This window comes from Macrotis lagotis, chromosome 3 (assembly GCF_037893015.1).
Source record: "Macrotis lagotis isolate mMagLag1 chromosome 3, bilby.v1.9.chrom.fasta, whole genome shotgun sequence".
Taxonomy (NCBI): Eukaryota; Metazoa; Chordata; class Mammalia; order Peramelemorphia; family Peramelidae; genus Macrotis; species Macrotis lagotis.
The window spans coordinates 274,377,071-274,404,329 of NC_133660.1; the positions used below are offsets into that span (position 1 = coordinate 274,377,071).

General features: G+C 43.4%; 1 protein-coding gene across 4 annotated transcripts in view; it reads left to right on the forward strand.

Annotated features, from left to right (window-relative positions):
• The window catches only part of AP2A2 (adaptor related protein complex 2 subunit alpha 2), an 81,686-nt gene that overhangs the window by 37,964 nt on the left and 16,463 nt on the right, over positions 1-27,259 (forward strand). For 2 of the 4 annotated variants that reach the window (XM_074230760.1, XM_074230758.1), the window contains exons 6-14: positions 625-726; positions 19,302-19,410; positions 19,907-20,057; positions 20,941-21,109; positions 21,222-21,359; positions 24,332-24,514; positions 25,048-25,145; positions 25,302-25,533; positions 25,658-25,831. In XM_074230760.1, the coding sequence (XP_074086861.1) occupies positions 625-726; positions 19,302-19,410; positions 19,907-20,057; positions 20,941-21,109; positions 21,222-21,359; positions 24,332-24,514; positions 25,048-25,145; positions 25,302-25,533; positions 25,658-25,831 (1,356 nt within the window). The remainder of the gene's footprint in view (positions 1-624; positions 727-19,301; positions 19,411-19,906; positions 20,058-20,940; positions 21,110-21,221; positions 21,360-24,331; positions 24,515-25,047; positions 25,146-25,301; positions 25,534-25,657; positions 25,832-27,259) is intronic. The other 2 variants (XM_074230761.1, XM_074230759.1) reach the window with 1 other exon arrangement.

Sequence of the window (27,259 nt, forward strand, 5' to 3'; positions counted from 1 at the left end):
TAGAGCACCGGCCCTGGAATCAGGAGTACCTGAGTTCAAATCTGGCCTCAGACACATAATAATTACCTAGCTGTGTGGCCTTGGGCAAGTCACTTAACCCCATTGCCTAGCAAAAAAATAAATAAATAGAAAGGAAATGAAGGCACCTCAGAGACTGTTCTCAGTGTTACCCAGGGCTCTAGGCTGGCAGGGGAAGGGCCTGACCCAGCCCAGCAGCATCCTGGGGACTTGGAAATTGTGACAGGAACCTGGAGGAACCCACTTTGCATGCAAGGAAAGAGAATTGTTTCTTGCTAATTGTCATTGGTTCATATCCTTGTTTCATGTTTATTGGGCTGGGGGGCGGGGTGTTTCTCTGTGTACTTGGGTTACCACTGAAGAAAATTCAGGTGAGAACATAAAAACAATATTTCATTTAATTCACTAGGTATTTGTTGAACACCTGCTGTTTGTATACACTATGCCAAATCCAGATGCTAAAAAGGCAAAAATGAAATTGGTCAGTTTTGTTTTCTATAATCAGTACTAAAGGGGAAATGTCATTTGAAAAGATAAAGTTGATGGTTCACAATGCTCGGTTGTAATCCCTCCAAACTCAGTTCAAATTTCACTCTTTTCTTTTAGGGAGTGGTCACTGCTGCTACTAGCCTCATCACCACTCTGGCCCAGAAGAACCCAGAAGAGTTCAAGACCTCGGTTTCCTTAGCGGTTTCCAGATTAAGCAGAGTAAGGCTCTCCTGTTCTTCTCCTTTCCTTCTCTTCTTTCTCTTGAATGAGAGTGCTTAGTCCTAAAAGATACAGATGCCCAAGTGGGATGGTCCCTGACCCAGAGGAAAGGCACCAGAGAGAAGGCAGGGCTGTATTTTTGTCAGAGGAGTCTCAGAGGTGGGGAGAGGAGTTGGACATGGAAAGCTCAGTTGACTGACCCATGACCCATCTTGTAATGATTGTGTGAATTTGGATAGGAGAGGAAGGTGTGGTGATCAGGAAATGGAGGCTGATGTTAGTGTGGAAAGGGTCCAGGGTCTATGGAGAGGTGCCAGCATGGCAGAAGAGTAGTGTGTATTGTGCCCAAGGTGATGACCTTTGAAGTTCCCTCATCCCCCTGTGGTGCTTTAGCTCAGTCTTAGGGGTCCTCAGAGTTAGGTGCCCTGGTTCCATGTCCCTTGAAGCCGCCCTAACCTTGGCTGAAAGTCCCTCCATGTGAGAGAGTCACCAGCTGGAATATGGCTGTTTCTCTTTATTCCTGAGAAGCAGCCTGGTACAGTGGTTGGAGGACCAGCCAGGGTAAGTCATGGTCACCTCCCCTCTTAGTGCTGTGGGCCTGTTTTCTGCTAGGAGTACTCTACTCCTAATGTAATCCCAGGGCCCCAAACCATTTGTTTTCTTAGAGACGTATACTTGGAAAAAATCATCTACTTGGAAAAGAATCAGCTTTCCTTTTTCTGGAGGAAGTTTGTTGGTCCTGGTCCCTTTATTTCTTTTTTTTCTCTGCCACCCATCTTCTAAAGACATAGGAAGAAAGGATCTCATAGAGGTCAATTCTTGAATTTGACTTTGGCTCACTTTCTAGAACTTGGGGGGGAGTAGGAAGGATTTTTTTTCTTTTTGCAAGACAGTAGGGTTAAGTGACTTGCCCAAGGTCACACAGCTAGGTGGTTATTAAGTCTCTGGGACCAGATTTGAACTTAGGTCTCCCTGACTCCAGAGCCAGTATTCTTTCCACTGCATGAATCTAGTTGCCCCTTGGAGGAACTTTTCATGTGGAGGTGCCCTTGGAGCCCTAAGTTGCCTATCCTGTCTAATCTGAGGTAGTTCTGATTATGAGAACAGGTCAGATTGCCTAGGACTGTAGGGTGCTATTTCTCTCACAAGTTTTGTGCCAGGGTATGGCAGGATGAAAAAGGAATGGGAGAATAATCAGTGATACCAGTAAAACATTTGAAGTTGACAAAGTTTCTTTGACAAGAAATTGCTGAGTTGATAGTGAGATGAAGCATTTTTACACCACCTCCATGGCAAGTTAGAAAATGCACCAGACTAAATCCTGATTGGGAAAGTCAGGAAAAAAAAATCATGGCGAGTCTTTTTTCCATCCCAGAGCTGCTAAGGAAGATAGGAAGAGAGGTCTGTGGATGCTTGGGTGAACCTAGCCATGAGGGCAGGGGCAGCATTGAGACCATTCTAGCCTTAATGGGGCTGAGACTGAACACTGAGGCAAAGAGATCCCTGACCTATCTCCGGAAGCAGGGATGTTGCAATCTGACAGCTCTATCATCCATTACCTTGAACTAGGGCAAAGAGTAGTAGTCAAGGTTCTGAGGGAGAGAGTCCAGAGCTGTGTACTGAACCAGAACAGGTTCCAAACACACAATGTGTGGCATTAATCCTATGTACATAGTAGGGACTCATGTGTCCCAGACCAAAGAGGAGTCAAGCTGTTCAGTCCTTCTGCACCTGCCAAGCCTGCCAGGAGTCTCTGAAAACTCAACCCTGCACTAGCCAGCAGACCAGACCTGGAGTAGGAACTTGCACAGCCCAGACTGGTAGGGCATTGAACACCCAGAGGATCACACCATTTTTTTGGAACACCAAAAGCATTCAGACTCATGTTAGAGTTGTGAATGTAGCAGAAAGACATAAAGAACAGAAACTTGGGCTCAACATCCTGCCAGAGGTGAGCAGAGCCCCACACTGGCATCATCCAGTATTAGGAAGGAGACTAGAAGAATGAGCAAATCATAAGGAATTTTTTTCTTTTAAAGATTTTATTTATTTTGCGTTTTACAATTTTTTTCCCTAATCTTGCTTCCCCCCCCACTCCCCACCCCCCACAGAAGGCAATTTGCCAGTCTTTACATTGTTTCCAGACCATAAGGAGTTATTGTAGTAGCAGGGAAGCTCAAGTCACAAACTCAAAAGAAGATAATGTCTTGAAAACATTGTCAAGTAAAACCTAAAAGACAAATGTTGGACACAAGCCCAACAAGAAATCATAGAAGAGCTAAAGAAAAGAGATAAAAACCAAGTAAGGGTAATAGAGGGGAAAAATGTGAACAGAAATAAAAGTTATGCAAGGAAGTTATTATAAGATAATTACCTGGTTTGTTAAAGAGGTAGAAAAACACTGAAGAAAATAACACCTTGAACATTAAGATTGACCAAATAGAATCTATTGACTTCATGAGATATCAAGAAATAAAAGTCAGAACTTGAAAAAAAAAAATACAAGAAAATGTGAAGTATATATTTGACAAAACAATTGACCTGAACAGATTCGAAGCCACAAAAATTTCAGATTCATTGGGTTAACTGAAAGCCATGAGCCAAAAACAAACTTGGGACATACAATTTCAAGAAATAATAAAGGAAAACTGCTTAGATATTGTAGAATCAAATGGTATAATAGAAATCGAAAGAATTCACTGGTTATCTCCAAGATGAAAGCTTCTAGAACATTATACTTGAAATCCAGAGCTCCTGGGAGCAGAAGATACTATAAACAGCCAGAAAGAAGGAATTTAAGTACTGTGGAACCATGGTTAGGATCACACAAGATTTAACAGTCAGCATATTTTAGAAACAGAGAACTTGGAATAAAAAGTTCAGAAGGCAGAGGATCTGAGCTTGCAGCCAAGAATAATCTGAACAAAAATGGGTATAAACCTTCAGGGGGAGAAAAAGCAGACCTTTAATTAGATAGAGGACTTCAAAGCATTCTTGATGAAAAGATGGAATGGAAATTTAACATTGATACGCAGGACTAGGGGCAGCTAGGTGGCAGAGTGAATAAAGCACTGGCCCTGGAGTCAGGAGGACCTGTCTCAAATCCAGCCTCAGACACTTAATAATTACCCAGCTGTGTGACCTTGGGCAAGTCACTCTTAACTCCACTGCCTTAAATAGAGAAATAAAGATCTAAAAAAAAAAAATCAGGAGTAAGAGAAACGTTAAAAAGGCAGACAGTAATGAGATTAAATTGTTTACATTATTATATGAGAAGATGATACACATCAAATGCTTCAGAACTGAACCTTCAGCAAGGGTCTGAGATAGATAAGAAAGCCTGAATGTGATTCTGTTATGTTTAGATATTCCCAAAAGAAAGATAGCTTGGGGAAGCTCTTGGGGAAGAGGGAATGCTTTAGGAGGTGGGGAAGGAAGAGGAAGAATAGAGAAAATTATCTCATATAAAGGAGGCATGTACAAGGAAGAATTTATATGATGAAATCATGTTACACTGGAACCATATGTCATGAACTGGTTCAATGAGGGAAGAGTACATAGACAATGGGGAACAAAAATTCATCTGACCCAACAAAGAAGTAGTAGGAGGAGGGATTAAAAGAAAAAGGTAAGTATGTGTGTGTATCTGTGCATGTGTGTGTTTATGTGTTTAGAATAGGATGGAGGGTAGATTTAAAAAGGCAGTAGTAGTCAGAAGCAGAACTAACCCTTAAGGTAACAGTAAAAAAAATAGGATTAGCAGAAGAGAATAGGGTAGAGGGAAATACACAGAAATCTTAATTGTGAACAGGAAAAGCTCAGTCAAAAAATAAAATGAATTAGAAACCAGGAGCCAACATTGTTGTTTACAAGAAACCCATTTGAAGCAGCAAGATTCACACCACCAAAGGAAGGGGCTGGAGCCAAATGCAGAGGTAGTGGTGACTTTCTTAATCTCAGAAAAAAAGCAAAAGCAAAAACAGGTCTAATTAAAAGTGATAATCAAGGAAAAGATATCATGGAAAGTGAATTAGTATCCTGAATATATGTGCACCAAATGGCCTTGCATTCTGTAAGAAATAAGCAGCTTGGGGTGGCTAGGTGGCGTAGTGGATAAAGCACCGGCCCTGCAGTCAGGAGTACCCGGGTTCAAATCCGATCTCAGACACTTAATAATTACCTAGCTGTGTGGCCTTGGGCAAGCCACTTAACCCCATTGCCTTGCAAAGCTCCGCCCCCCCCCAAAAAAGAAACAAGCAGCTTACCAAGAACTCATAGCCACCCTTAGTGAAGCAAAGATGATCCTTCATTGAAACATTCTTAAGGACAGGTGTTTTGGGAGGGAAGGGAGGGTGAGGAAAAATGTGAAAAATTCAAAACTTTATCAAAAAATGATAGGAAGAAACTACCATTGTATATAACTGGAAAACAAATGAAATATTTATATATTTAAAAAAAGTGTATCCCAAAAAGAAAAGGGCATGAAATCATAGCCTTTGATCTCCTATCTAGAAACACAAGTCCCTCCCATGTCCCCAGTTAACAGGGTATGGCAGAGGTCAAAGCCTATCCAAAGTACCCAACTTTCTTTCCACATGGATCCCAATTCCTTATTAAACCTCCCCTTGCCCACAGTTTGGTAGCCAGGCTCTTGAGAGGTATAATATAGATATGTGAATCTGACACGCAGAATGGTGCCAGTTTATTCACTAATTCACCCAATATTCTAATGTTGTGATCCCTGGCTCTTCTCTCCCCTCTATTGAGAGGGACTCCTCATAGTCAGATGTAAATTAGCTTAGTGTATATCCTGTAAACCTACATTCCTCAATTCATGGCCTTGGATTATACATCACTCCACTTTATAGTTTTTTTTCAACCTCCCAGTTGTTTCTTTGTAAGACAGACTCCTTTCCTCATAACTAATGTAGAAATGAAAACTAATCCCTTAAGAGTTAAATGAGTTATGGAAGAAAATAAACAGTAACACGGTAATAGTGAAGGAATCTTAGTTTTCCCTTTGACTATAACAGTAGAAAGGTAACAGTCATAAAACAAGAATAAAGTTAAAGAAGTTAATAGAATCTTAGAAAAGTTAAATATGATAGACCTTTGGAGAATATTAAATGGGAATAGAAAAGTTTTCCTATTTCTCAGCTGTGCTTAGGACTTTCACAAAACTGACATTAGGGCATAAAAATCTTAAAATTGCAGAAATGCAGAAATATTATGTTTTTCTGACTACAGTGCAATAGAATTATATTCCATAAAAGGTCTTTGAAACAGATGAAAAATTAGTCTAAATAACTGACTCCTAGGAGCAGCTAGGTGGCTCAGTGGATGGAGCACTGTTCCTGGAGTCAGGAGTACCTGAGTTCAAATCCGGTCTCAGACACTTAATAATTACCTAGCTGTATGGTGATGGGCCAGCCACTTAACCCCATTGCCTTGCAAAAACCTAAAAAATAAAAATAAAAAAAACCCTGACTTCTAAAGATATGATGGGTCACAGAACAGGTCATGGGAAGCAACCAGGAATTTCATCAAAGGTAATGACAACAATGAAACAAGATATCATCAATTTGTAGGCTACATCCAAAGCTGTACTTGGGGGAAAATTTATATCTCTAAATGCTTACATCAAAAAAAAAAAGGAGCAGATCATCAAATTGTGTGTGCAGCTAAAAAAATTTCCTAGAAATCCAACAGATTAAAATCCCTAATTAAGCACCAAAATAGAAATCCTGAAAATTAAAGGAGAAAACAAAATTGAAAAATTAAAATATTGAAATAAAACAAGGAACTGATTTTTAAAAAAGACAAAAACAGTAAAAATAGGTAAACCATTGGTTAATTTGATTTAAATAGAGAAAGAAGAAAGCCAAATGACAAATATCACAAATGAAAAAGGTGAATTTATAAAATAGAAGTATTTATTTGGAGCTATATAATGCTATAAACAAAATAAATAAATAAAATGAGTAAAACTGATAATCTAAAATTCTAAATGAAATGGATACCTATTTACAAAAATATAAGTTGCCCATTTACTAGCAAAAGAAATAGAAATTATTGTATTTTAGAAAAAGAAATTGAATAAACTCTCTTAGGCAAAAAAGCCCAGGATCCAGATGGCTTTACAATGAATTTTATTTAAGGAACCATTAATTCCAATATGACATTAACTGTTTGAAAAAATAAGTGAAGGGGTCCTATCATATTCCTTTTTATGACATAAATATGGTCTTGATATCTAATTCAGGGAGGGTCAAAATTGAGACAGGTAAGTATTAGCCTAATGTCCCTTATGAATACTGATTCAAAAGTTGAATGAAATATATAGGATACTAGCAAAGAGATTATAGGGCTATATCACAAAGATCATACATTGTGATTAGGCTATATTCTAGGAAATGCAAGACTAATTATTTCTACAAAAACCTTTGCAAAATGTACACATTCTTTTTTTTTTCTTGACAAGGCAATCAGGGTTAAATGATTGTCTAGGGTCACACAGTCAGTGTCAAGTATCTGAGGCTGGATTTGAACTCAGGTCCTCCTGACTTCAGGATCAGTGCTCTGTCCACTTCACCATCTAGCTGCCTTAATACACATTCCTGTAAAAATAAAAAAACATGTGCACACTCAAGTACTAGAAAGCATAGGAATAAATGGAGCTTTTCTTAAAATGATAAGTAATATCTAAAACCAAGAGGAAGTATTATTTATAATGGGCAATGGTTACAAGCATTCCCACTAAAATGAGGAGTGAAGCAATAATGTCCATGATTGCCATTAATTTTTAATATTGTGCCAATAATGGTACTAGTTGCAGCAGTCAGAAAATATCGAAGAAATCAGCATAGGCAGCTAGGAAACAAAATAATCATCTTTTGCAGATGATACAATGATTTACTTTGAGAACCCAGGGGAATCTAATGAAAACGAAAACCTAATCAAAACAATAGCTTTAGCAAAGTTGTGGGATGCAAAATAAATCCACACAAATCATTGGCAATTCTGTATATTATCAACAAAACCCAGCAGGAAGAGACACGGTCCATTTAAAATAACTATGGACAATATAAAAAGCTAGAGTTTTATCTGCCAAGACAGGAACTAACTAAATACAATTACAAAACCTTCATGCAGACAAAGATTGAAAACACACTTTTTGCTCATGAATAGGCCAAACCAATATAATAACAATTAATTTACTTATTCAATTCTACAGCAATCAAACTACCAAAGAATTACTGTGTAGAGCTAGGGGAAAAATATAAAAATTCATTTGAAGGAACAAAACTTCAAGAACATGAAGATAATTGGTGAAAACAGAAAGAAGGGAGGGGCATAGAAACACTGTCTCTCAAAACTATTCCATAAAGGCATAATCATCCAAACACTTTATTGTTGGAACAGATTAGGTATACAATATACAGAAGCAAATGAACAGAGTGACCTAATGTTTGACTAAACCCAAAGCTAATGGAGCAAGAATTCACAACATGATAAAAACTGTTGGTAAAACTAGAAAGTATTCTGGAAGGAACCAGGCATACCATCTACCAAGTTAGGCTTAAAATGGGTATATGATTTAGATATAAAAATATAAGCAGGTGGATGAGGCATGGAATGAATATTGATAGGGGAAGAGTTCATGACCAGATGAGGTAGAAAACTCTGTTCTTGGGAGGTAAAATGGATAATTCATTATTATGTAAACTTTAAAAAAGTTATTGCACAGACACAATCAATGCAACCAAAATGAGAACAGCAGGAAACTGGGGCAGAGGTGGGGAGGAGAATCTTTGCATCCAGATTTTCTGATTTAAATTTTATTTCTCAAATTTTTAGGGAACTGAATCAAATTGCAAGAAAAGGAGCCATTCCCTAATGTAGACATAGGAAAAGGATATGAATAAGTGACTTTTAAGGAAGATAAAACTAAGTACCAATACTCATGTGAAAACATTCTAAATCACTAATAGAGAAATAATAAAACAACTGTAGGGTATGGAAAAGTTGATAAAGAATGTGACAGATGGTGGTGGGATTATGGAAAAGTGGATACTAATACATTATTGATAGGACTGTTATAAACTAGTTCATCCATTGTGGAAAGCAGATGTCTATTTTTTGACCCAGAAATACCACTACTAGGTCTGTACCCCAAGGAGGTGAAAGAAAGGACTCGTGTACAAAAATCTATGGCAACTTTTTTGTGGTGGAAAAGAACTGGAAATTGAGGGGATGCCCATCAGCTGGGGAGTAGCTGAGCAATTTGTACCATATGATTGTAATGGAATACTACTATCCTATAAGAAATGACAAGGGGGTGGTTTCAGAAAAACCTGGGAGGATATTTATAAGTTATAATGTGAAGTGAGCTGGAAACCAGGAGAACATTATACTCAACTACTTTCTAACAATGATCACCTGTGAAAAACTTAAGTCCCATGAGGGCAAATGCAGGGAGAGAAGTAGTAGATTGGGAGCACATCATGAAAAGTGTTTTTTTTCTCTTTCTTTATCTTGTGTACCCTCCCCTCCCCTTCTTTCCTTTCTTCACCTTCATTTGTTTTGCATGAACTATACACATTTGTAATAGGATGTGTGTTGTTTTTCTTACCTTTTCTGTGGATATGAAAGGAGGGGGAGAGGAAAATAAAGAACTGAAAGTAAAATGGATTTTCATTTTAAGAAAAAGTAGAATTGCTACTGGAATGAGATCCTAAAGAGTCCTGAGGAGACCTTCAGGTCCTTGGGTGACTGATTAGGGGTATTTGTCATTTGTCAGTCGTGGATATCAGTCATGGCTCGTGAATACCTAGTCCAGAGTGATTAAAATATTTTTTTTATTAAGACATCTTAATAAATGGCACACCACTCTCGGGTAGAGGGGTAAGGAATCTCTGAATTGTTAGGTCTTACATGCTTTTTGAAAGGCTTTGTTCCTGCCCCTTTGTGACATTCATTGACTGGGGTCACAAATCTAATTGATACAATATGTTTTCCCCTCCCTGTTCATTATACTAATGAATAAGAACAGTTTTCCCTTGAGTATGCTTAAAGGAGAAGGACACTCAGTTTTTAATCAGTCTTTTGTCTTAACTCATGCCCATAGGCAGCAATACAGGCAGACCTCAGTTTTTGAAATGTAAACTAACAATTCTTCCTTCATATTCTTGTGAAACTCAAACACCCCCTTATTCCTTACATTTTCCCCCTTTTTTTTAAGAAGAATTTGGGTTCCTTCTTAAATCACAATCCTTGTTATTGACATGACTATTGACTTTTTCTATCAAGATCTTAATTTACTCATTATCAGGCATGGACTCCTATTCTCCAAGTTTGCCAACTTTTTGATGTCTGCTTATTTCCTTTACTATTTGTCTATTGTCATCTGTCTTTAGGCAGCAACTTGATAGATTCAATTTACCACAATTTACCTATCAGCAGATTGTCTGGTATAACTCCATGTTGAGTAATTCTCTGGTTTGCATGGCTTAGCCAGCCACCAAGTCCAGGGCCTTAGCTATATAAGTGGTAATTGTTTCCATTACAGCTAAGAATCAACTCAGGATATAAATGGGGGTTGCATAGCCCTAACTCCCATCCTGTGCCCAGGTAGCAGGCCAATAAGTCTGAATAACAAGTCCCTGACCAACCCTTGGCAGATGGGTGTATACAGTGGTAATCATAATTTTCTTTACCATAATGCATCCTGACAAGGGATCTTGGTACCATCATTACATCTCATATGAGTTGCAGTCCACCTATGACTATAAGTTATATAGTCCAGAATATGTGTACCTTGCTTCTGGACATACAGCCATTTGCTACTCCCCAGGAAAATATCCTGGCTAGACTGGTATAAACAATGGTCACTGTGAACTGACTCAGTCATATGCCACTGGTGTTTCTCTCTTCTGGACCAGAGTCCTGTGCCACAGGGCACCTCTCACCAGGAACTGAGAATCTAGGCTGGACCCGGGGGGACTGGCACCCAGGGTGAATTCTGTGGACCACTACAAGTCCAATCGTTAGCCATACCACAAGACTGGGCACTGACTGCTGTCAGCTAGATTCTCTTCCCACCATTACTACTTATCTGTTCTCTAAATCAGAGATAGGACTCGCCCTAGATAGGCTGTACAGATTCATGTTGCACAATAATCTCAACTCCTTTTCTTTCTATCTTCACCCTGCCTCTCCTTTTTGAAGAAGCCTTCATTATCTATGAGGAGAGGGAAGGGCTGTTGCAGAATCAAGGGGAAGTTACAGGTATCCAAAGGGGCAGACCCTCTGACTACACAATGTACACATAGGCTAGAGATGGTGGAGATGAACTGGTACGGTGTTGCTCCTTCTCATCTCTTTTCTCCTGGAGACATCTGAATTCTTTTCTGGAACTCTTTCAAAAAGTCCTCTCCAGCACAGGTGACTTAAGACCTTCTCTTCTAGTGAAGAAACTGCTTAACATTTTACTCAGACCAAAATACATGTTTTCATCACAAGACAATGAGATTCTGGAGCTTATTACAATTTACATTTTGCCTTACTGTCATATTGCACTACATGAGTAAACTCCAGTGAGAATTACCACATTAACTTAAGCTTGTAACATATATGTTTCTTAACCTTTTGCTCTCATTACAATAATGACTCAAACATTCTTAACCAAAATGAAAATTTTTCTTCCCAAAATATTCCTAGATATACCATAGATTTTCCTTTTCCTTGATGTACTTATTTGACTCACATCCCTTTTCTTAAGTTAGACCTTGAAACTGTAATTATCCTAAACATTCCCCAATCTTCTTATCTAAATTCTCCTCTAACTTAAAAATTAAGAAATCTTAATTCCTATCTAAACATGTAGTTGACAGCAGGTGTCAAGAGTTACACACCCAACTGATCTGGCTATTAAATCCAATTTTAGTTCTTACTCTAAAGATCCAGGACATCAAAGGAAAATTCCTTTATAAATATAATTTTTGAATGTCAAGTGTCCAGACAGAGGTTGTGTGGGTAGTCAAATGTCATAGACCAGATTTATTCTATCAGGTGAAACAATGTCCAAATGTCACTTTAAAGTCAAAAGGGTCCAACTTCAGGCCGTGCTGAAAAGCCACCCCTTCGACTGTACATCCCTGCCATCTGAAACCTAAAAAGAGAAAATCTAAAATAGTTGGTTTACCTAATTAGAATTTTGATTGAGTCCAATTCACTAAATTCCAATTATAGTCTTAATGGGGTTCTAGTTAATCAGTCCCCTACTTAAAGCTCTGATTGTCTTTCTTGGTCCTTGGTAAAACCAGTAATTCTAACTCTAGTGGCCCTACATGCCAATCTCCTCCCTCTTACTTGAGGTCTCTGATCTCCAGACCCACATCCCTTTGTCTGAAATCATATCTACTCCATCTCTATCTAAAGATAGTGTATAAGATTCCCCTTGCCTAGAGATCCATCCTTCTAGCCTGTTGTATTTTATAACAAATAAACGCCTCCTTTGGCCAGGAGATAGCCTATCATCTTCTAAATTCTCACATAACAGTGAATTTAACTTAAAATCACAGAAAAAAAATCTCAAATTAGCTTTCTTATGTTTATCTTTCTCATATTACTTAGATGCTTTTACATCAAAGCAAACAATCACAACTTTGGAATATATACATATATCCAAAATAATCCCAGTTTACATATATAACTGGAAAATTTCTATACATAAACTTGTTTAACGACTAGCCATTCTTAACATAAAAATCATTAAAGTTCTTTCAAACATTAGAACAAGATGAATTTAAATTTCCCCACGTTATTAGTTCCAGTATAACAAAACAGCAGTAAGAATACTACATGAATTTCTAGATTGTTCAAAACAATCTTTCCATTATTATGTCATACATGAACCCACAGTTTATCCCAGAAGGGGTGATAATTTTTTTAAGAAAGATTTTGAGTTTTACAATTTTCCCTCCATTCTTGTTTCCCTCCCCCCACCCCCCCCCCCAGAAGGCAGTCTGTTAGTCTTTCCATTGGTTCCATGTTGTACATTGATCTCAGTTGAATGTGATGAGAGAGGAATCATATCCTTAAGAAAGAAAAATAAAGCATAATAAATAGCAAAATTACACAATAAGATAATGGTTTTTTTTCCTAAGTTGAAAGTAATGATCTTTGGTCTTTGTTCAAACTCCACAATTCTTTCTCTGGATACAGAGATGCAGACAGCTCAAAATTTTCCCTAAGAAAAAATCTCCAAGGCCAGATGGATTCACAATTGAATTCTATCAAACATGTAAGGAGCAATTAGTTCCAATTCTATATAAACTCTTTGGAAAAACAGGTGAAGATGGAACTCTGCCTAACTCTTTCTATGACACCAATATGGTGCTGATACCTAGGTTAGGTTCACTGATGGAACAAGCAAGTCCATTGAGGTTGATCATCACCCCCATGTTGCTGTTAGGGTATACAGTGTTCTTCTGGTTCTGCTCGTTTCACTCAGCATCAGTTCATGTAGATCCCTCCAGGCTTCCCTGAATTCCCATCCCTCCTGGTTTCTAATAGCACAATAGTGTTCCATGTTTGTTCAGCCATTCCCTGATTAAAGGACATTTACTTGATTTCTAATTCTTTGCCACCACAAATAGGGCAGCTATGAATATTTTTGTACAAGTGGTGTTTTTACCCTTTTTTCATGATTTCTTCAGGGTAGAGACCCAGTAGTAGAATTGCTGGATCAAAGGGGTTGCACATTTTTGTTGCCTTTGGGCATAATTCCAAATTGCTTTCCAGAAAGTTTGGATAAGTTCACAGCTCCATCAACAGTGTAATAGTGTCCCAGATTTCCCACAGCCTTTCCAACATTGATCATTATCCTTTCTGGTCATATTGGCCAGTCTGAGAGGTGTGAGGTGGTACCTCAGAGATGCTTTCATTTGCATTTCTCTAATAAGTAATGATTTAGAGCAATTTTTCATGACTATGGATTGCTTTCATCTTCTCATCTGTAAATTGCCTTTGCATATCCTTTGACCATTTGTCAATTGGGGAATGGCTTTTTTTAAAAATTTGACTCAGTTCTCTGTATATTTTAGAAATGAGTCCTTTGTTGGAAATACTAGTTGTAAAGATTGTTTCTCAGTTTACTACATTTCTTTTGATCTTGGTTGCAGTGGTTTTGTCTGTGCAAAAGCTTTTTAATGTAATCAAAATCATCTAGTTTGTTTTTAGTGATGTTCTCCATTTCTTTTTTAGTCATAAACTGCTTCCCTTTCCATAGATATGACAGGTAAACTAGTCCTTGATCTTCTAATTTGCTTATAGTATTGTTTTTTATGACTAAATTCTGTATCCATTTGGATCTTATCTTGGAATAGGGTGTGAGGTGTTGGTCTAATCTAAGTTTCTTCCATACTAACTTCCAATTTTCCCAACAGTTTTTGTTGAAGAGAGAGCTTTTATCCCAATAGCTGGACTCTTTGGATTTATCAAACAGCAGATTACTATAATCATTTCCTGCTATCTCTTTTGCACCTAGTCTGTTCTACTGATCCACCACTCTTTTTCTTAGCCAATACCAGACAGTTTTGATGACTGATGCTTTATAATATAATTTTAGATCTGGTAAGGCTAAGCCACCTTTTGTACTTTTTCCCCATCGAATCCTTGGAAATTCTTGACTTTTTATTTCTCCATATAAATTTACTTATAACTTTTTCTAGCTCATTAAAGTAATTTTTTGGAATTTTGATTGGTAGGGCACTGAACAAATAGTTTTGTTTTGGTAGAATTATCATTTTTATTATATTAACTTGACCTATCCATGAGCAGTTGATGTTTACTCAGTTATTTAAACCTGATTTTATTTGTGTGACAAGTGTTTTATAATTGTTTTCAAAAAGTTTCTGAGTCTGTCTTGGCAGGTAGACTCCCAGGTACTTTATATTGTCTGAGGTTACTTTGAATGGGATTTCTCTTTCTAGCTCTTCCTGCTGTATCTTGCTAGTCACATATAGAAATGTTGAGGATTTATGAGGGTTTATTTTCTGCGACTTTGCTAAAGTTGCTAATTATTTCTAGTAGCTTTTTGGATTTTTTTTTTGGGGGGGGAGATTCTCTAGGTATACCATCATATCATCTGCAAAGAGTGAGAATTTTGTCTCTTCCTTCCCAATTCTAATTCCTTCAATTTCTTTTTCTTTTCTTATTGCTGAAGCTAACATTTCTAATATGATATTGAATAGTAGTGGTGATAATGGGCATCCTTGTTTCACCCCGATCTTATTGGGAATAACTCTAGCCTCTCTCCATTGCATGTAATGCTTATTGATGGTTTCAGATAGATACTGTTTATTATGCTGAAGAGCAATCCATTTATTCCTACACTCTCTAGTGTTTTTAATAGGAATGGATGCTGTATTTTGTCAAAAGCTTTTTTCAGCATCTATGGATATGATCATATGATTTCTGATAGGTTTGTTGTTGATATAATTGAGTAAACTAACAGTTTTCCTAATATTGAACCAACCCTGCATTCCTGGGATAAATCCTACTTGATCATAATGTATTATCCCAGTGATAACTTGTTGTAATCATTTTGCTTAATCGTTTTGCTAAGATTTTTGCATCTATATTCATCAGGGAGATAGGTCTATAATTTTCTTTCTCTGTTTTAACTCTTCCTGGTTTAGGTATCAGCACCATATTGGTGTCATAGAAAGAGTTAGGCATCTTCACCTGTTTTTCCAAAGAGTTTATATAGAATTGGAACTAATTGCTCCTTACATGTTTGATAGAATTCACTTGTGAATCCATCTGGCCTTGGAGATTTTTTCTTAGGGAGTTCAATAATGGCTTGTTGAATTTCTTTTTCTGAGATACAGTTATTTAGGTTTTTAATTTCCTCTTCATTTAATCTGGGCAACTTATATTTTTCTAAATATTCATCCATTTCACTTAGATTGTCAAATTTGTTGGTATAGAGTTGGGCAAAATAATTCTGAATTATTACTTTAATTCCCTCCTCACTGGTGGTGAGTTTACCTTTTTTTCATTTATGATACTAGCAATTTGGTTTTCTTAATCAAATTGACCAGAGGTTTATCAATTTTTTTAATCAAATTGACCAGAGGTTTATCAATTTTATTGTTTTTTTTTTCATAAAACCAGCTCTTGGTTTTGTTTATTAGTTCAATAGTTTTCTTGCTTTTGATTTTTATTAATTTCTCCTTTAATTTTTAGAATTTCTAATTTTGTTTTAAATTAGGGTTTTTTAATTTGTTCTTTCTCTAATTTTGTTAGTTGTATGTTTAATTAGGGTCATAATTTTGGATATTTCCCTTATTCCTCTTCAAAGCAATCACATGTTAATTCCACATTTTAACATTACAGAATTCAAACAGCTCATATTTTCACAAGAGATAATACAGTCTCTGCAGTTAGAAAAGAATATCACAGAAATGATAAACACATTTTACTCATCAATAAATTACCTTACAGTGGATCCACACCATTGCTATTTGTTCAGTCATCAGTCAGAGGCCCCTCCCCACATCAATTATACCCAGATTCTCCAGGAATTTAATCTCATGGTATGAAACATTTAAAACCCAATGCAATTCTTATTTATGATATGGTTAATCTGATAACAAAGGACTAAATCATTAGATGAAATCTTAGTTCATTTAGTTTGCTATCAACTATACAAGTAAACTTCTCAACAATGTAGTGTGATTAAAAACTTTCCATTACCTTATACAGAGAATCCAGCACTCACCTTCCCAAAACTCCATCCAAAATAAAAATATAATTGTTAGCATTATTAGGCTTAACACTAAAATGACTTAGAGCTTTTTCCCTAAGGAAATCAGTAAATAGCCCTGATAATTATGTATTTTTCTTCTTGGTAATACAATATCACTTTCCTTTTAACTCAGAGGTGTTTCAACAGAGTTTAAATTCCCAAACCACTTTAGCATTCTAAATTATTTAATTCCTCCCTTTCTGTACAAATCTTATCAGAATATAACATACTAATTCCCCTCTTTTAGAGATCCCCAGAGTGATTCCCAAAATCTCTAGTTCAGAAATGGCTCAACCTTAAAAATGGAGTTAATCAGCACTTTTAGGCCATGCAGCCAGAGCAGAGACATTCATTAAATGTGATTTCCTTTCAATAAATGTGTCTCCTAACCCTTGATTTTTTTATTTTCTTCCTTTCAGCCCACCTGTGGCTGGGTCTTTCCCTTTCAGGCTTTGGCACTTTAAGTCTCCTGTCCCGCCCCCCCCCCCCCCCAGGTGGGGTACTCCTTAGCTAAACTCAGTTTAGAGTTTCAAGTCTTAACAAAATGGTGGATGGGATCAAGGCCACCACTTGTCCAACCCCCCAAACCAGGGAGAAAACATGGCTTCTTTACCTGACAGTCATAAGAATCAAGATATCTTCCCACCTTTAACTTTTTTTTTTGGCAAGGCAATGCGGTTAAGTGACTTGCCCAAGGCCACACAGCTAGGTCATTATTAAGTGTCTGAGGCTGGATTTGAATTCAGGTCCTCCTGACTCCAAGGCTGGTGCTTTATCTACTACACCACCCCCCACCTTTAACTTCTTAATCTTTCCCTTAAAAGGTCTTTCTTTCTTAAACTCTTCCTGAACCATAGCCTTTTCTCTTTTAGAGATCCACCCTACCCCTCAACTCCACACACCACGCTGCACTGGCCCAGTGAGGGTAGGGGCTGAACTCCTCGAGGGGGATGATGCAGACCTACTTCCTCTTCCCCCACCTTCTGAAATTCCTTGGCCCATCTTCCAGATTACCCACTTTAAAACTTAGGCAGCATCCCTAGACCCAGAAATAGCTAACTTAGACCACTTACACAAGACAGGACATAGAACATATGAACACAAGAATCACACCCCTTCTGGGAGCATTCAAACTCACTCATATACCAGACTGGATCTAGTTGGCTTCTGGCTTCCAGTTACCTGCCATGAGGCTGCCTTGCCCCGCAGGTCTGCCGGCAACCTTCTCCATGGTGGGTTTTAAGTTTCTTTCACAGAAATTCCTGGAGAGGAAACCCCAAGTTCCCCTTTGGGGCACCCTATTATCCTCTCTTTTGGGACAGATGTCCTGCCTGGAGGACTTCTCAGACAGCCAGGGTAGCTCTGGCCTTTTCCCCACCACCCTGGAGATTCCCCCTTAGCACAGTTCTTACCCCTAGACCTTTTAATCACTCTTGGCTCTAAACCTCAGTCAATCTTCCCTGGAATCTCTGAGATATTTCCCATGCAGAGAACACCAAGAAAGTAGGCTTGAAATTAAGCTGTCTGTGTGCAACTTTCTTGTGTTTTTCCAGGAAAGAAGAAAAGATTTACATTATATCCCATGAACCCCCAAATTGTTATAAATGGCTTGTGAGTACTTCGTCCAGTGATTAAAAAAATTTTTTTTTTTTATTAATACATCTTAATAAATGGCACAGCTCTCAAGAGGAGAGGGGTACTGAATCCTGAAAATATTAGGTCTTATATGCACTTTGACAGGCTTTGTTCCTTCCCTTTTGTGCCAGTCATTGACTGGGGTCACAAATCTAATTGATACATTGATCCCCATAGGTTTTCCCCTGCCCTACTCTTTATAGTAATGAGCAAGAACAGCTAGACCTCCTTGAGCATGCCCAAAGGAGGACATTGATCCTAGGTTAACTCAGAACTAAATGGGGCAGACCTGGCCTAATCTCAGGTTTTGATCTGGTTGAGGCAGAAGTCTTTTGTCTTAATTCACATACCTGCCTACAGGTACCAATACAGGCTGACCCCCCCTTCACATTCTTTTTTTTTAAATTTATTTTTATTAAAGATATTATTTGAGTTTTACAATTTTCCCCCAATCTTGCTCCCTCCCCCTACCCCCCTTCACAGAAAGCACTCTGTCAGTCTTTTTACCCCCTTCACATTCTTGTGGAACCCAAACAACCCCATAATCCTCACAATGGGGAACTCTTTCAGCCCAGGAGTGAACACCTACCACCCTGTTGCACCCCTGCTGCCCTGTTCTGTCCAGGGACTTCAGGGAGACCCTCGCCACTGGTGCTGTCCAACCTTGGAGAATGCACCACAGGCACTGGGGTGACAAGCAGGGAAGTGTTCTTTCTCATGGGGAAGACTACAAGGATGTTTCCAAATCTATACAGCAGAGTAAAAGGTGAATACACACCACCACTCTGTAATAGGTAATTCGAGGCAGGTAGGGTGAAGAAAGGGCACAACCAGTACAAAGGTACAGCAAAGGGGAGATGGGGTGTCTCCTGCGAGGAGCTGAGGAAACTGTACTGCAGAGTGGGCAGGGGTCACTCTGTGGGTTGGCTGGTTGGCCTCCACTCTTCACCTGTCTGCCCCTTCAAGGAGCCTCTGCTTCCTCCAGGGCCTTGTGGAGGACCCCCCCCCCCCCCCCAGGAATGGAAGGTCTCCTTGAGGGCACTCTGTTCTGGACCCATATGGGAGCTAGCAGAGGCAGGAGCTTGTTCTGGCTTGGCCCCCTGAGTCCTGTTTGTTTCTTCTCCAGATTGTGACATCTGCGTCAACGGATCTCCAAGACTACACTTATTATTTTGTGCCAGCTCCCTGGCTGTCAGTGAAGCTTCTGCGGCTCTTACAGTGCTATCCACCCCCAGGTAATGTAGCTCCCCCAGGACTGAAGAGGGGGGGGTCCCCACCATTCAGGTCCTCCCCTGAGGGAGGGCCGCCGATGCTCCAGGTGCAGTGCTCGGCCATCTCCTCACCAAATCCCTCGACTGGGCCCCTCCTTCTGACCTTAGCCTTGGGGCTGCCTCCTTGGGGCCCCCACTCCATTTGCTCGTAGGTCTATGTGTGTTTGGGACACTCCTTTTGGGAGGGAAAGGATGAGACTACTACTCAGGAGACCTGGGGAAGAGGATCAGGAAGGAGCTCTGGGAAGGGCCTGGGCCTTGGGTCTCAAGGTCTCCCTTTGAGATGGAGCCAGGGTCATTTAGGGTCAGCTGGGCACCAGAAAGCTGAACTGAACTGATCATGTATCCAGGCAGGCACCCGGATTGGGGGTCTGAAGTAGCTGGCAAGAAAGGGTTCAGTGAGGGGAGGTGGCTGTGCCACACAGGCCAACTACCCCTGATGGGACTTGGTGTTGCCTAGAAGACCCTGCGGTGCGGGGCCGCCTCACTGAATGCCTCGAGACGATCCTGAATAAGGCCCAGGAGCCCCCCAAGTCCAAGAAGGTGCAGCATTCCAACGCCAAGAATGCTGTGCTCTTTGAGGCCATCAGCCTCATCATTCACCATGACAGGTGGGCACTGCGCTTTCTCCGTGCTCTGATGCAGGGGTGGTATTTACCTCCTTTCTACTTTTACCTTTGCCCAGCCCTTCACCCAACCACTCTGGGAGGCAGGTTCTCCTCTGACCTTGTTTGTCAGGGGAGGCCACTAAACATCTCTCCTGGGGTCCTCAGGGTGGAGGTGGAGTGGGGGCTCCCTGGGGTTGCCATGGCTGCCTCCCATAAACTAGCAAGTCCTTCCTGGGTGAGGCATGCTTTTCCCCTTCTGGAATCAGAACCTCTGAGTTCCTCTGGGTCCCATCCTAAAGAAGCTATCGGACCCTGGAATTCTGGTTGTTCACATGAGCTCCTTTCTGTAAAGAGCTGAGCCCAAAGTGGCACCCCAGGAGTGCCCCCTCCCTGGGCCATCTTGGCTCTGACTAGGGTTGGTGTGGCCCCAAGAGCTGGATGAATTAAGGGAGATGGAGTTTGCCCCATGATCAGGTTGTCTGTGGGTGTACCCTCCACTCCTGGCCCAGCCCCTGGCCTCTTGGGGCCTGCATGGCCTCTCCCCTTCTTTTGGGAGTTGGGGAGCTTCCTTTGGCTTCCCCCTCATTTGGCCTCTCCCTCCTCCTGGGAGTTGGTGGGGGTTCCTTTGGTCTCCCCATTTTGGCCTCACCCCTTCTCCTAGGAGTTGGGAAGCTTTTGTTTGCCCCACCTCCCAACTTTGGCCTTTCCCTTCTCTGGGAATTGGGGGGTTTCCTTTGTCCCTCCCCACACTTTGACCTGTCCCCTTCTCCTGGGAGTTGGGGAGGGTTCCTTTGCCTCTTCACTTTGACTTCTCCCTCCTCCTGGGAGTTGGAGGTTCCTTTGCCCCTACCAATTTTGGCCTCTCTTGTTCCTCGGGGTAACACAGTGAACCCAACCTGCTCGTCCGGGCCTGTAACCAGCTAGGCCAGTTCCTGCAGCACAGGGAGACAAACCTCCGCTACCTAGCCCTGGAGAGCATGTGCACCCTGGCCAGCTCCGAGTTCTCCCATGAGGCTGTGAAGACGCACATAGAGACGGTCATCAATGCCTTGAAGGTCAGTTCCATGGAGCCCTGTGGGAGGGCCCCACATCTCCCCTGGCCCCTCCCCACCACCTGCATCAGAGCTCACACTGCTCACTGCAGGGGCCCTTCCTTCTCTACACTAGACGGAGAGGGACGTGAGTGTGCGGCAGAGAGCTGTGGACCTCCTCTATGCAATGTGTGACCGCAGCAATGCCCAGCAGATTGTCGCCGAGATGCTGAATTACTTGGAGACGGCTGACTACTCCATCCGGGAAGAAATTGTGAGTTCTTTCTCTAAAGAGAGCTGGAGGTGAGGGAGATGCCCCCCCCCCCCCCCCCCCACCGTACTGGGTCCGCCACAGGAGGGTGCTGAGGATGCACAGGCCAAAGGCTTGGGTAGATGAGGGGACTCTGATTTGGCCACGGGGCATCAGGGCTCTGAGTGCAGTTCTTCTTGACCTCAGTCCTGGCTCTCTTTTTATTGTGCCACCATGAAGGTTTTTGCACCCATGTGTCTGGAATTGCTGAGGGAGGGAAAGGTGGCTCCCTGGGGTCAGTGGCTCATTAGGCTCCTTTCAGACTTGCCTAGCACCATAAAGCAGGTGGGCCATGGAGCCAGCATTGAGACCCAGGGCCTCAGACTCCTAACACTTGCGCCCTTTTTGTGAGCTTAGTAGTTATCAAGGAGCATGAGGTCTTCAGTGTCCACTGAAGGCCAGTGCCCAGAGAGAGACTGGCTGGTCACTTGACCTGACCATGACCTGCAGCTATGCCAGGCCTCCTGCCCCTTCTGCTCAGTTCACCTTGCCTCCATCCATATGGTATTCAGGCCATGCCAGAAAACAGACAGACAGGGAGGTCCTGCCAGGAAGTGGTGGATGTGGTTCTCGAGACTGGGACTGTGTCCTTGAGCCTGCAGGAGGGAAGGATGATTGGGCAGGCCCAGCTAGACTTGGAGCTCTGAACTTTGTCCCATTCCCCTCCAACTCCCACTGCTGTCGAGAAGCCCATCACAAGTAGGTTCAGGCTTACATGACACCTTCCCCTGTGGTCCAGGAGAGGAACCAGGCCCCTGGCCCTGAGTCCACCAGCTCCTCTGTCTGGGCTCCCCAGATGTTTGTTGTCCTGGCTCTCCTCCCCACTTTAGCCTCAGCTCCTATGGTCCTTTAGACCCTCACTTGCCCCTGTAGAGAGTGCTGCCATCAGTGCTCTTGGGCCTAGGGGTCTCTCTGGGTCAGACGGCCCCCAGGGCACAGCTCCCAGACTCTTCAGAGTGGCTGCCGGCAGTGTGTTATGTGTCCCTGGTCTCATCTGCACTAAGGAGGAGCAGCAGAGTAGCCAACCAAGAGCGTGGGTCCTTGTGGGATCCTCATCCCCAAGTGTGCTGGCTGGTCCTCCTCTTTCATTGGGATTTTTCCATCTTCTGTTCGATGGGCTCAAGGCCAAAGCAGCTTCCTTACTGGTGAGGTTGGTCTCCAAGTCCACACCCTTGAAAGAACCTAGATTTGGGACTTAGAGACACGGAGCCCCTTTCAGTCTGGGTGTGGTCCAGATGAGCGTCTCAGCGCACTGTGTGAGAGCATCTTCTGCTGTCCTTGGGGGCAGGGCTCTGCCTGCTGTGTCTGCCCAGTTTCTTGCACTTGCAGACAGGTCTGGCCTTGGACCTTGGAGCCACTCCTGATGACTTTCTCTGTCTTTTGGGGGGCTTTTCTGAGATGACTTGGAAGTGGGGCTAGTGCTACTTGGACTCCAGGCTGCCCGTGTCAGGTGGGCTGCCACAAGCCCTGGGCCATCACTGACCCTTGACTCCTCCCTCCCTACAGAGCGGGTCATCTTCCCACATCAGTCCCTCCATGAGCCCATCCCAAGGATGCCAAGGGTGTGGGGTCCTTCTCTCCTCCACTCCCCCTATCTCCCCACTTCTGAACAGTCCACTCCAGATAGGGGGTGCCTGAGCTCCCCTGGGCTCTAACTAGCTCTGTTCCTTCTCCCACTCTTCCTGCTGGGCTCCCGTGGCTCCCTCTACTCTTTCAGCTGAGACCATTCCCCATATTTTACTGTCAAAGCAGAGGCCATTCTCCTTGGACCTCCCCTTCCTCTGCCTCCCCTCCACCTTCCTCACATCCCGGGCCCTCTCTGGCCTTCCCTTCTCTTACCCATCTCCTGGCTGGCTGCTTCCCTCTGACCTGCAAACAGGTCCTTGTCCCTCCCATCCTGAAAATGTCCTCCCTTGATGCTTCCACCCCTGCTCCTGGCATCCTCTTCCTCTTCTTCCCTTTGGGGCCCTCTCCTCCCCTCCCCTGCTTTTACTCCTTCTGACAGCCCCTCCTCTGTTTCCTTTGCTGGATCCTCTTCCATACCCCCCCTCTAACCATGGGCGTCCCTTGAGTCTGTCCTGCACTCCCAGGAATTTAATTACATCTGAGGTTCTTGTGTCGCTATGGATCCTGCTCTATCCTCTTCCGCCTGCCTTTTGGATATCTCCAATTGAATGGTTAGGAGACATTTCAAACTCAATATGTCCAAGATGGAATTCCTCTTTCCCTCTAACCACCCCCCCCAACCACCCCTACCCCTTCAAGTCCTGCCTCCATTCTGCCACTAAAAAGACACTGCTCTTTTGGTTCCCACATGAACAGGATCCTCTGTCTCTCATCTGTGGGCATTTTCTGTGTTGTCCCCCAGGTCCCCAGGAATGATTCCCCCCCTTGCTCCCCCTCTTATTTCCAAGACTTTCCCTGATTAATCATTTCCTATTTATCCTGCTATTGGCTTGTTGCTTGTCTTCCCCATTTGGATGGGAGTGGCTGCCTTTTGCCTCTCTTTGTATCCCTCTGGCTCAGCAGCAGACCTGGGACACGGCAGGCAGGTGGGCAGTAGACGGATCCTGGCAGTCCACCCTCTTTCTCTTCATACAACTCTCGCTTTTGTTCAAGCTCACATGGGTTCACAACCAGCTCCTTGGTGATCTGGAGTCTCACTTGGCTCCTGCTCATAGAAGCCCTTCTCCAGATGACCTCAGGCTCTCTCTCTTTCCATTCTCTGGCCAAGACAGATTTATCTTGATATCCTCCTTGAGAGGAGGCGTGGCCTCACCTGAGGGGCTTCCCTCATCCTTGTGAGCATTCAGACCACACCATCCTCCGACCTGGCGGCCCCTCCTCAATTTAATTTAAATGCTTGATCTGAGATGAGCAATGATCCATAGATCAAGGCCACAGGGTCACATGAATCTGGCTCTTCCCTTGTGTAGGTCCTGAAGGTGGCCATCCTGGCCGAGAAGTACGCAGTGGATTACACCTGGTATGTGGACACCATCCTGAACCTGATCCGCATCGCTGGCGACTATGTCAGTGAGGAAGTATGGTACCGCGTCATTCAGATCGTCATTAATCGAGATGATGTACAGGGCTATGCAGCCAAGACTGTCTTTGAGGTGAGAGGATGGATCTTGTCAGGAAGTTGGGGACATAGGGTGCCGCCTCAGTTCTTACTGGGGCTGACAGGGGTTGGGGGTCTCTTTAGTGGATATGCTCCACCAAGCCTCCAAATTTTGTACCAAGGTTTTCTTCTTTTGAGGGAATGGATGGAAAGTTTCAGATGGTACACTTTGCCCTTGGTTCTGCCCATGTCAGGAATTGGGGGCAGAAAGTCCTTCTGGGGAGCTGGACTATAAGATGCTTCTAAGTCCCCAGTCCTGTACCTCTAAGAAGACAAGACTGTTCAGGAGTAAAGAAAGGGATGGTGCTGTGTGGAGCGGGGGCAGCCCTGATGCTGGGGTCATTGAGATGTGGTGCAGGCTCTTGGTCTGTCTGTCTTTCTCTTTCTCCAGGACTCTGCTTCCCAGGACTTGGGTCAGTGGGGAGGAGGGGAGGCTGGGTGCACTTGGGTGTTGTGGACTGCATCTTGTTCTCTTTCTGCTTCGCATCATGTCCTCTGGTTGACTTGGCTTTGGGCACGTTTCCCTAGGCTCTTCAGGCCCCGGCTTGCCATGAGAATTTGGTCAAAGTTGGTGGCTACATCTTGGGGGAGTTTGGAAACTTGATTGCCGGTGACCCGAGGTCCAGGTAAGGGCCCCTCCCCATAGGCTCTGCCCGACCCAGGCCTAGGCTTCCCTCTGGTGTTGTGTCACAGGAGGGCAGCCTCCTCCTCTGTCTGGGAAGTCCTGGGGACTTGGCACAGACCTTCACTCTCTTCTGTGGTTTTCCCTTCCTCCTGCCAAGCCCTCTCATCCAGTTCAACCTGCTGCACTCCAAGTTCCACCTGTGCAGTGTCCCGACGCGGGCCCTGCTCCTGTCCACCTACATCAAGTTTGTGAATCTCTTTCCTGAGATCAAGACAACGATCCAGGATGTCCTGCGCAGTGACAGCCAGCTCAAGAATGCCGATGTGGAGCTGCAGCAAAGGGCCGTGGAGTATCTGCGGCTGAGCACCATCGCCAGCACAGACATCCTGGTGAGGTTCAGCAGAGTGGCCCACCTCTTGGCGGGGAGGGGGGGTTGGGATGGGATGGGAAGGGCTGGGCTGGGGTCAGCCAGGGGCCTGCAGGGGACTGAAGGGTCTCTTGTTTCTCGGAAAGGCCACGGTGCTGGAGGAGATGCCCCCATTTCCGGAGCGGGAGTCATCCATCCTCGCCAAGCTGAAGAAGAAGAAGGGTCCCAGCACGGTCACAGACCTGGAAGAAACCAAGAAGGAGAGGAGTGTGGACATGAATGGAGGGACCGAGCCTGCGCCGGTCAATACCAGCACTGTGGTATGTGTGCAGGGGCACCCCCCTGAGCCTGATGGTTCCGTGACTCTGGTAGAGATGCCCCCATGGTGGCAGGCAGGCCTGGGTTTGAATTGGGTGGCTTGGGGCGAGGGGTTCAACCACCCCCAGCATGATCACTTACGGCATCTTAATGATCTTTTGAGGGCAGTTGCAGACTTTAGGTTCAGACCTGTGACTTTTCTAAGAACTTCTTTTGTGGTCAGTGGCCTTGCTAGGTGAACTCCAAGGGATTGTACAAATTGTCTAGTTGTCTGGTTTTCTTTTTTGATTTCAACTACATTTTAATGAGCTGTCCTATATAACAAAGAATAAAAGAGGGAAGCAGACTCTTGACAGAACCCAGAGGCAGCCTGCTGGTGCCTTCCTGGTTCTATGCCACTCGCTTTCATCAGACAGGGAGACAATTTTCCATAGGGCAGTGCCGCGGGTGTCATCCTTATCTTAGAGATGGGGTGACTTTGGTCACTTGGTAATGTAGAGAGGATCAGAGGCTACATTTGCACCCAGGCCTGGGCCCCTATTCACGACAGGAGGTGAGCGCTCATTTGACTCTTCTGAAGATTTTTGGGGCTCAGGTGATCCTGGCATCCTTCTGTCTCACACCCACCTAGCAGAGCCCCAGATTCCAGCCTCTGGAGAAAATGGGTCTGTAGAGATGGTCTCCAAGCATCAAGAGAAACTGGATATTGAGAAAGTGTGTGGGGGGGCCGGGGCAGATGTGTTCTCAGAAGGGGTGAGAAAGGGTGACTGCTGCTCTCTCTGAAGCCAGTGAGCCCCGAGTTGACCAGAACTCTGCCTGTGCTCTGGGTCTGCATCACTGATGCCGTCGTCAGGGATCCGGGCCCTGGGCCCCAGGGAGTTATCACTTCATGGGTGCCCTCCAGACACATGGGGGCCCATCTGCCTAAATGGCAGCCTGGGAGGGGGTGGTGGGTCTGGGATCGGATTTGAATCTGATGGACTGGATGGTTCCTCTGGGATCCTGCCCCTGGCAGCCTGGCTCACTGTGACTCCTCTCTGTGTCTGTGCACCCTCTGAAGGTGTCGTCTCAGGACGTGTGGCCCAAGCTGGCTCCTGTGTCCAGACCTCGCCCCTCTGCTCACCTGGTCTCTCTTCCTCCTCCTCCTCCTCATGTGGGTGTCCCCTGCCCACAGCCAGGAGCACCTCTGCTGCCCCCTGGAGAATTCCTTCTGGAGGTTTCCTTGAGTTTTGGCTCTGGGGGCTGGGGCGGAACTAACGATTTGTGTGTGTGTGTGTGTGTGTGTGTGTGTGTGTTGTGATGCATGGCGAGGGTTGCCCCCCTGACTCTGGGTGGAGCTTTCAGGTGCCCTTTACCAAACGGAGGTCCTGTCCCAAGAGCTCCAGCCTTCCCCAAGGAGATGGCTGGGTCGTTTTGGATGTTTGGTCAGC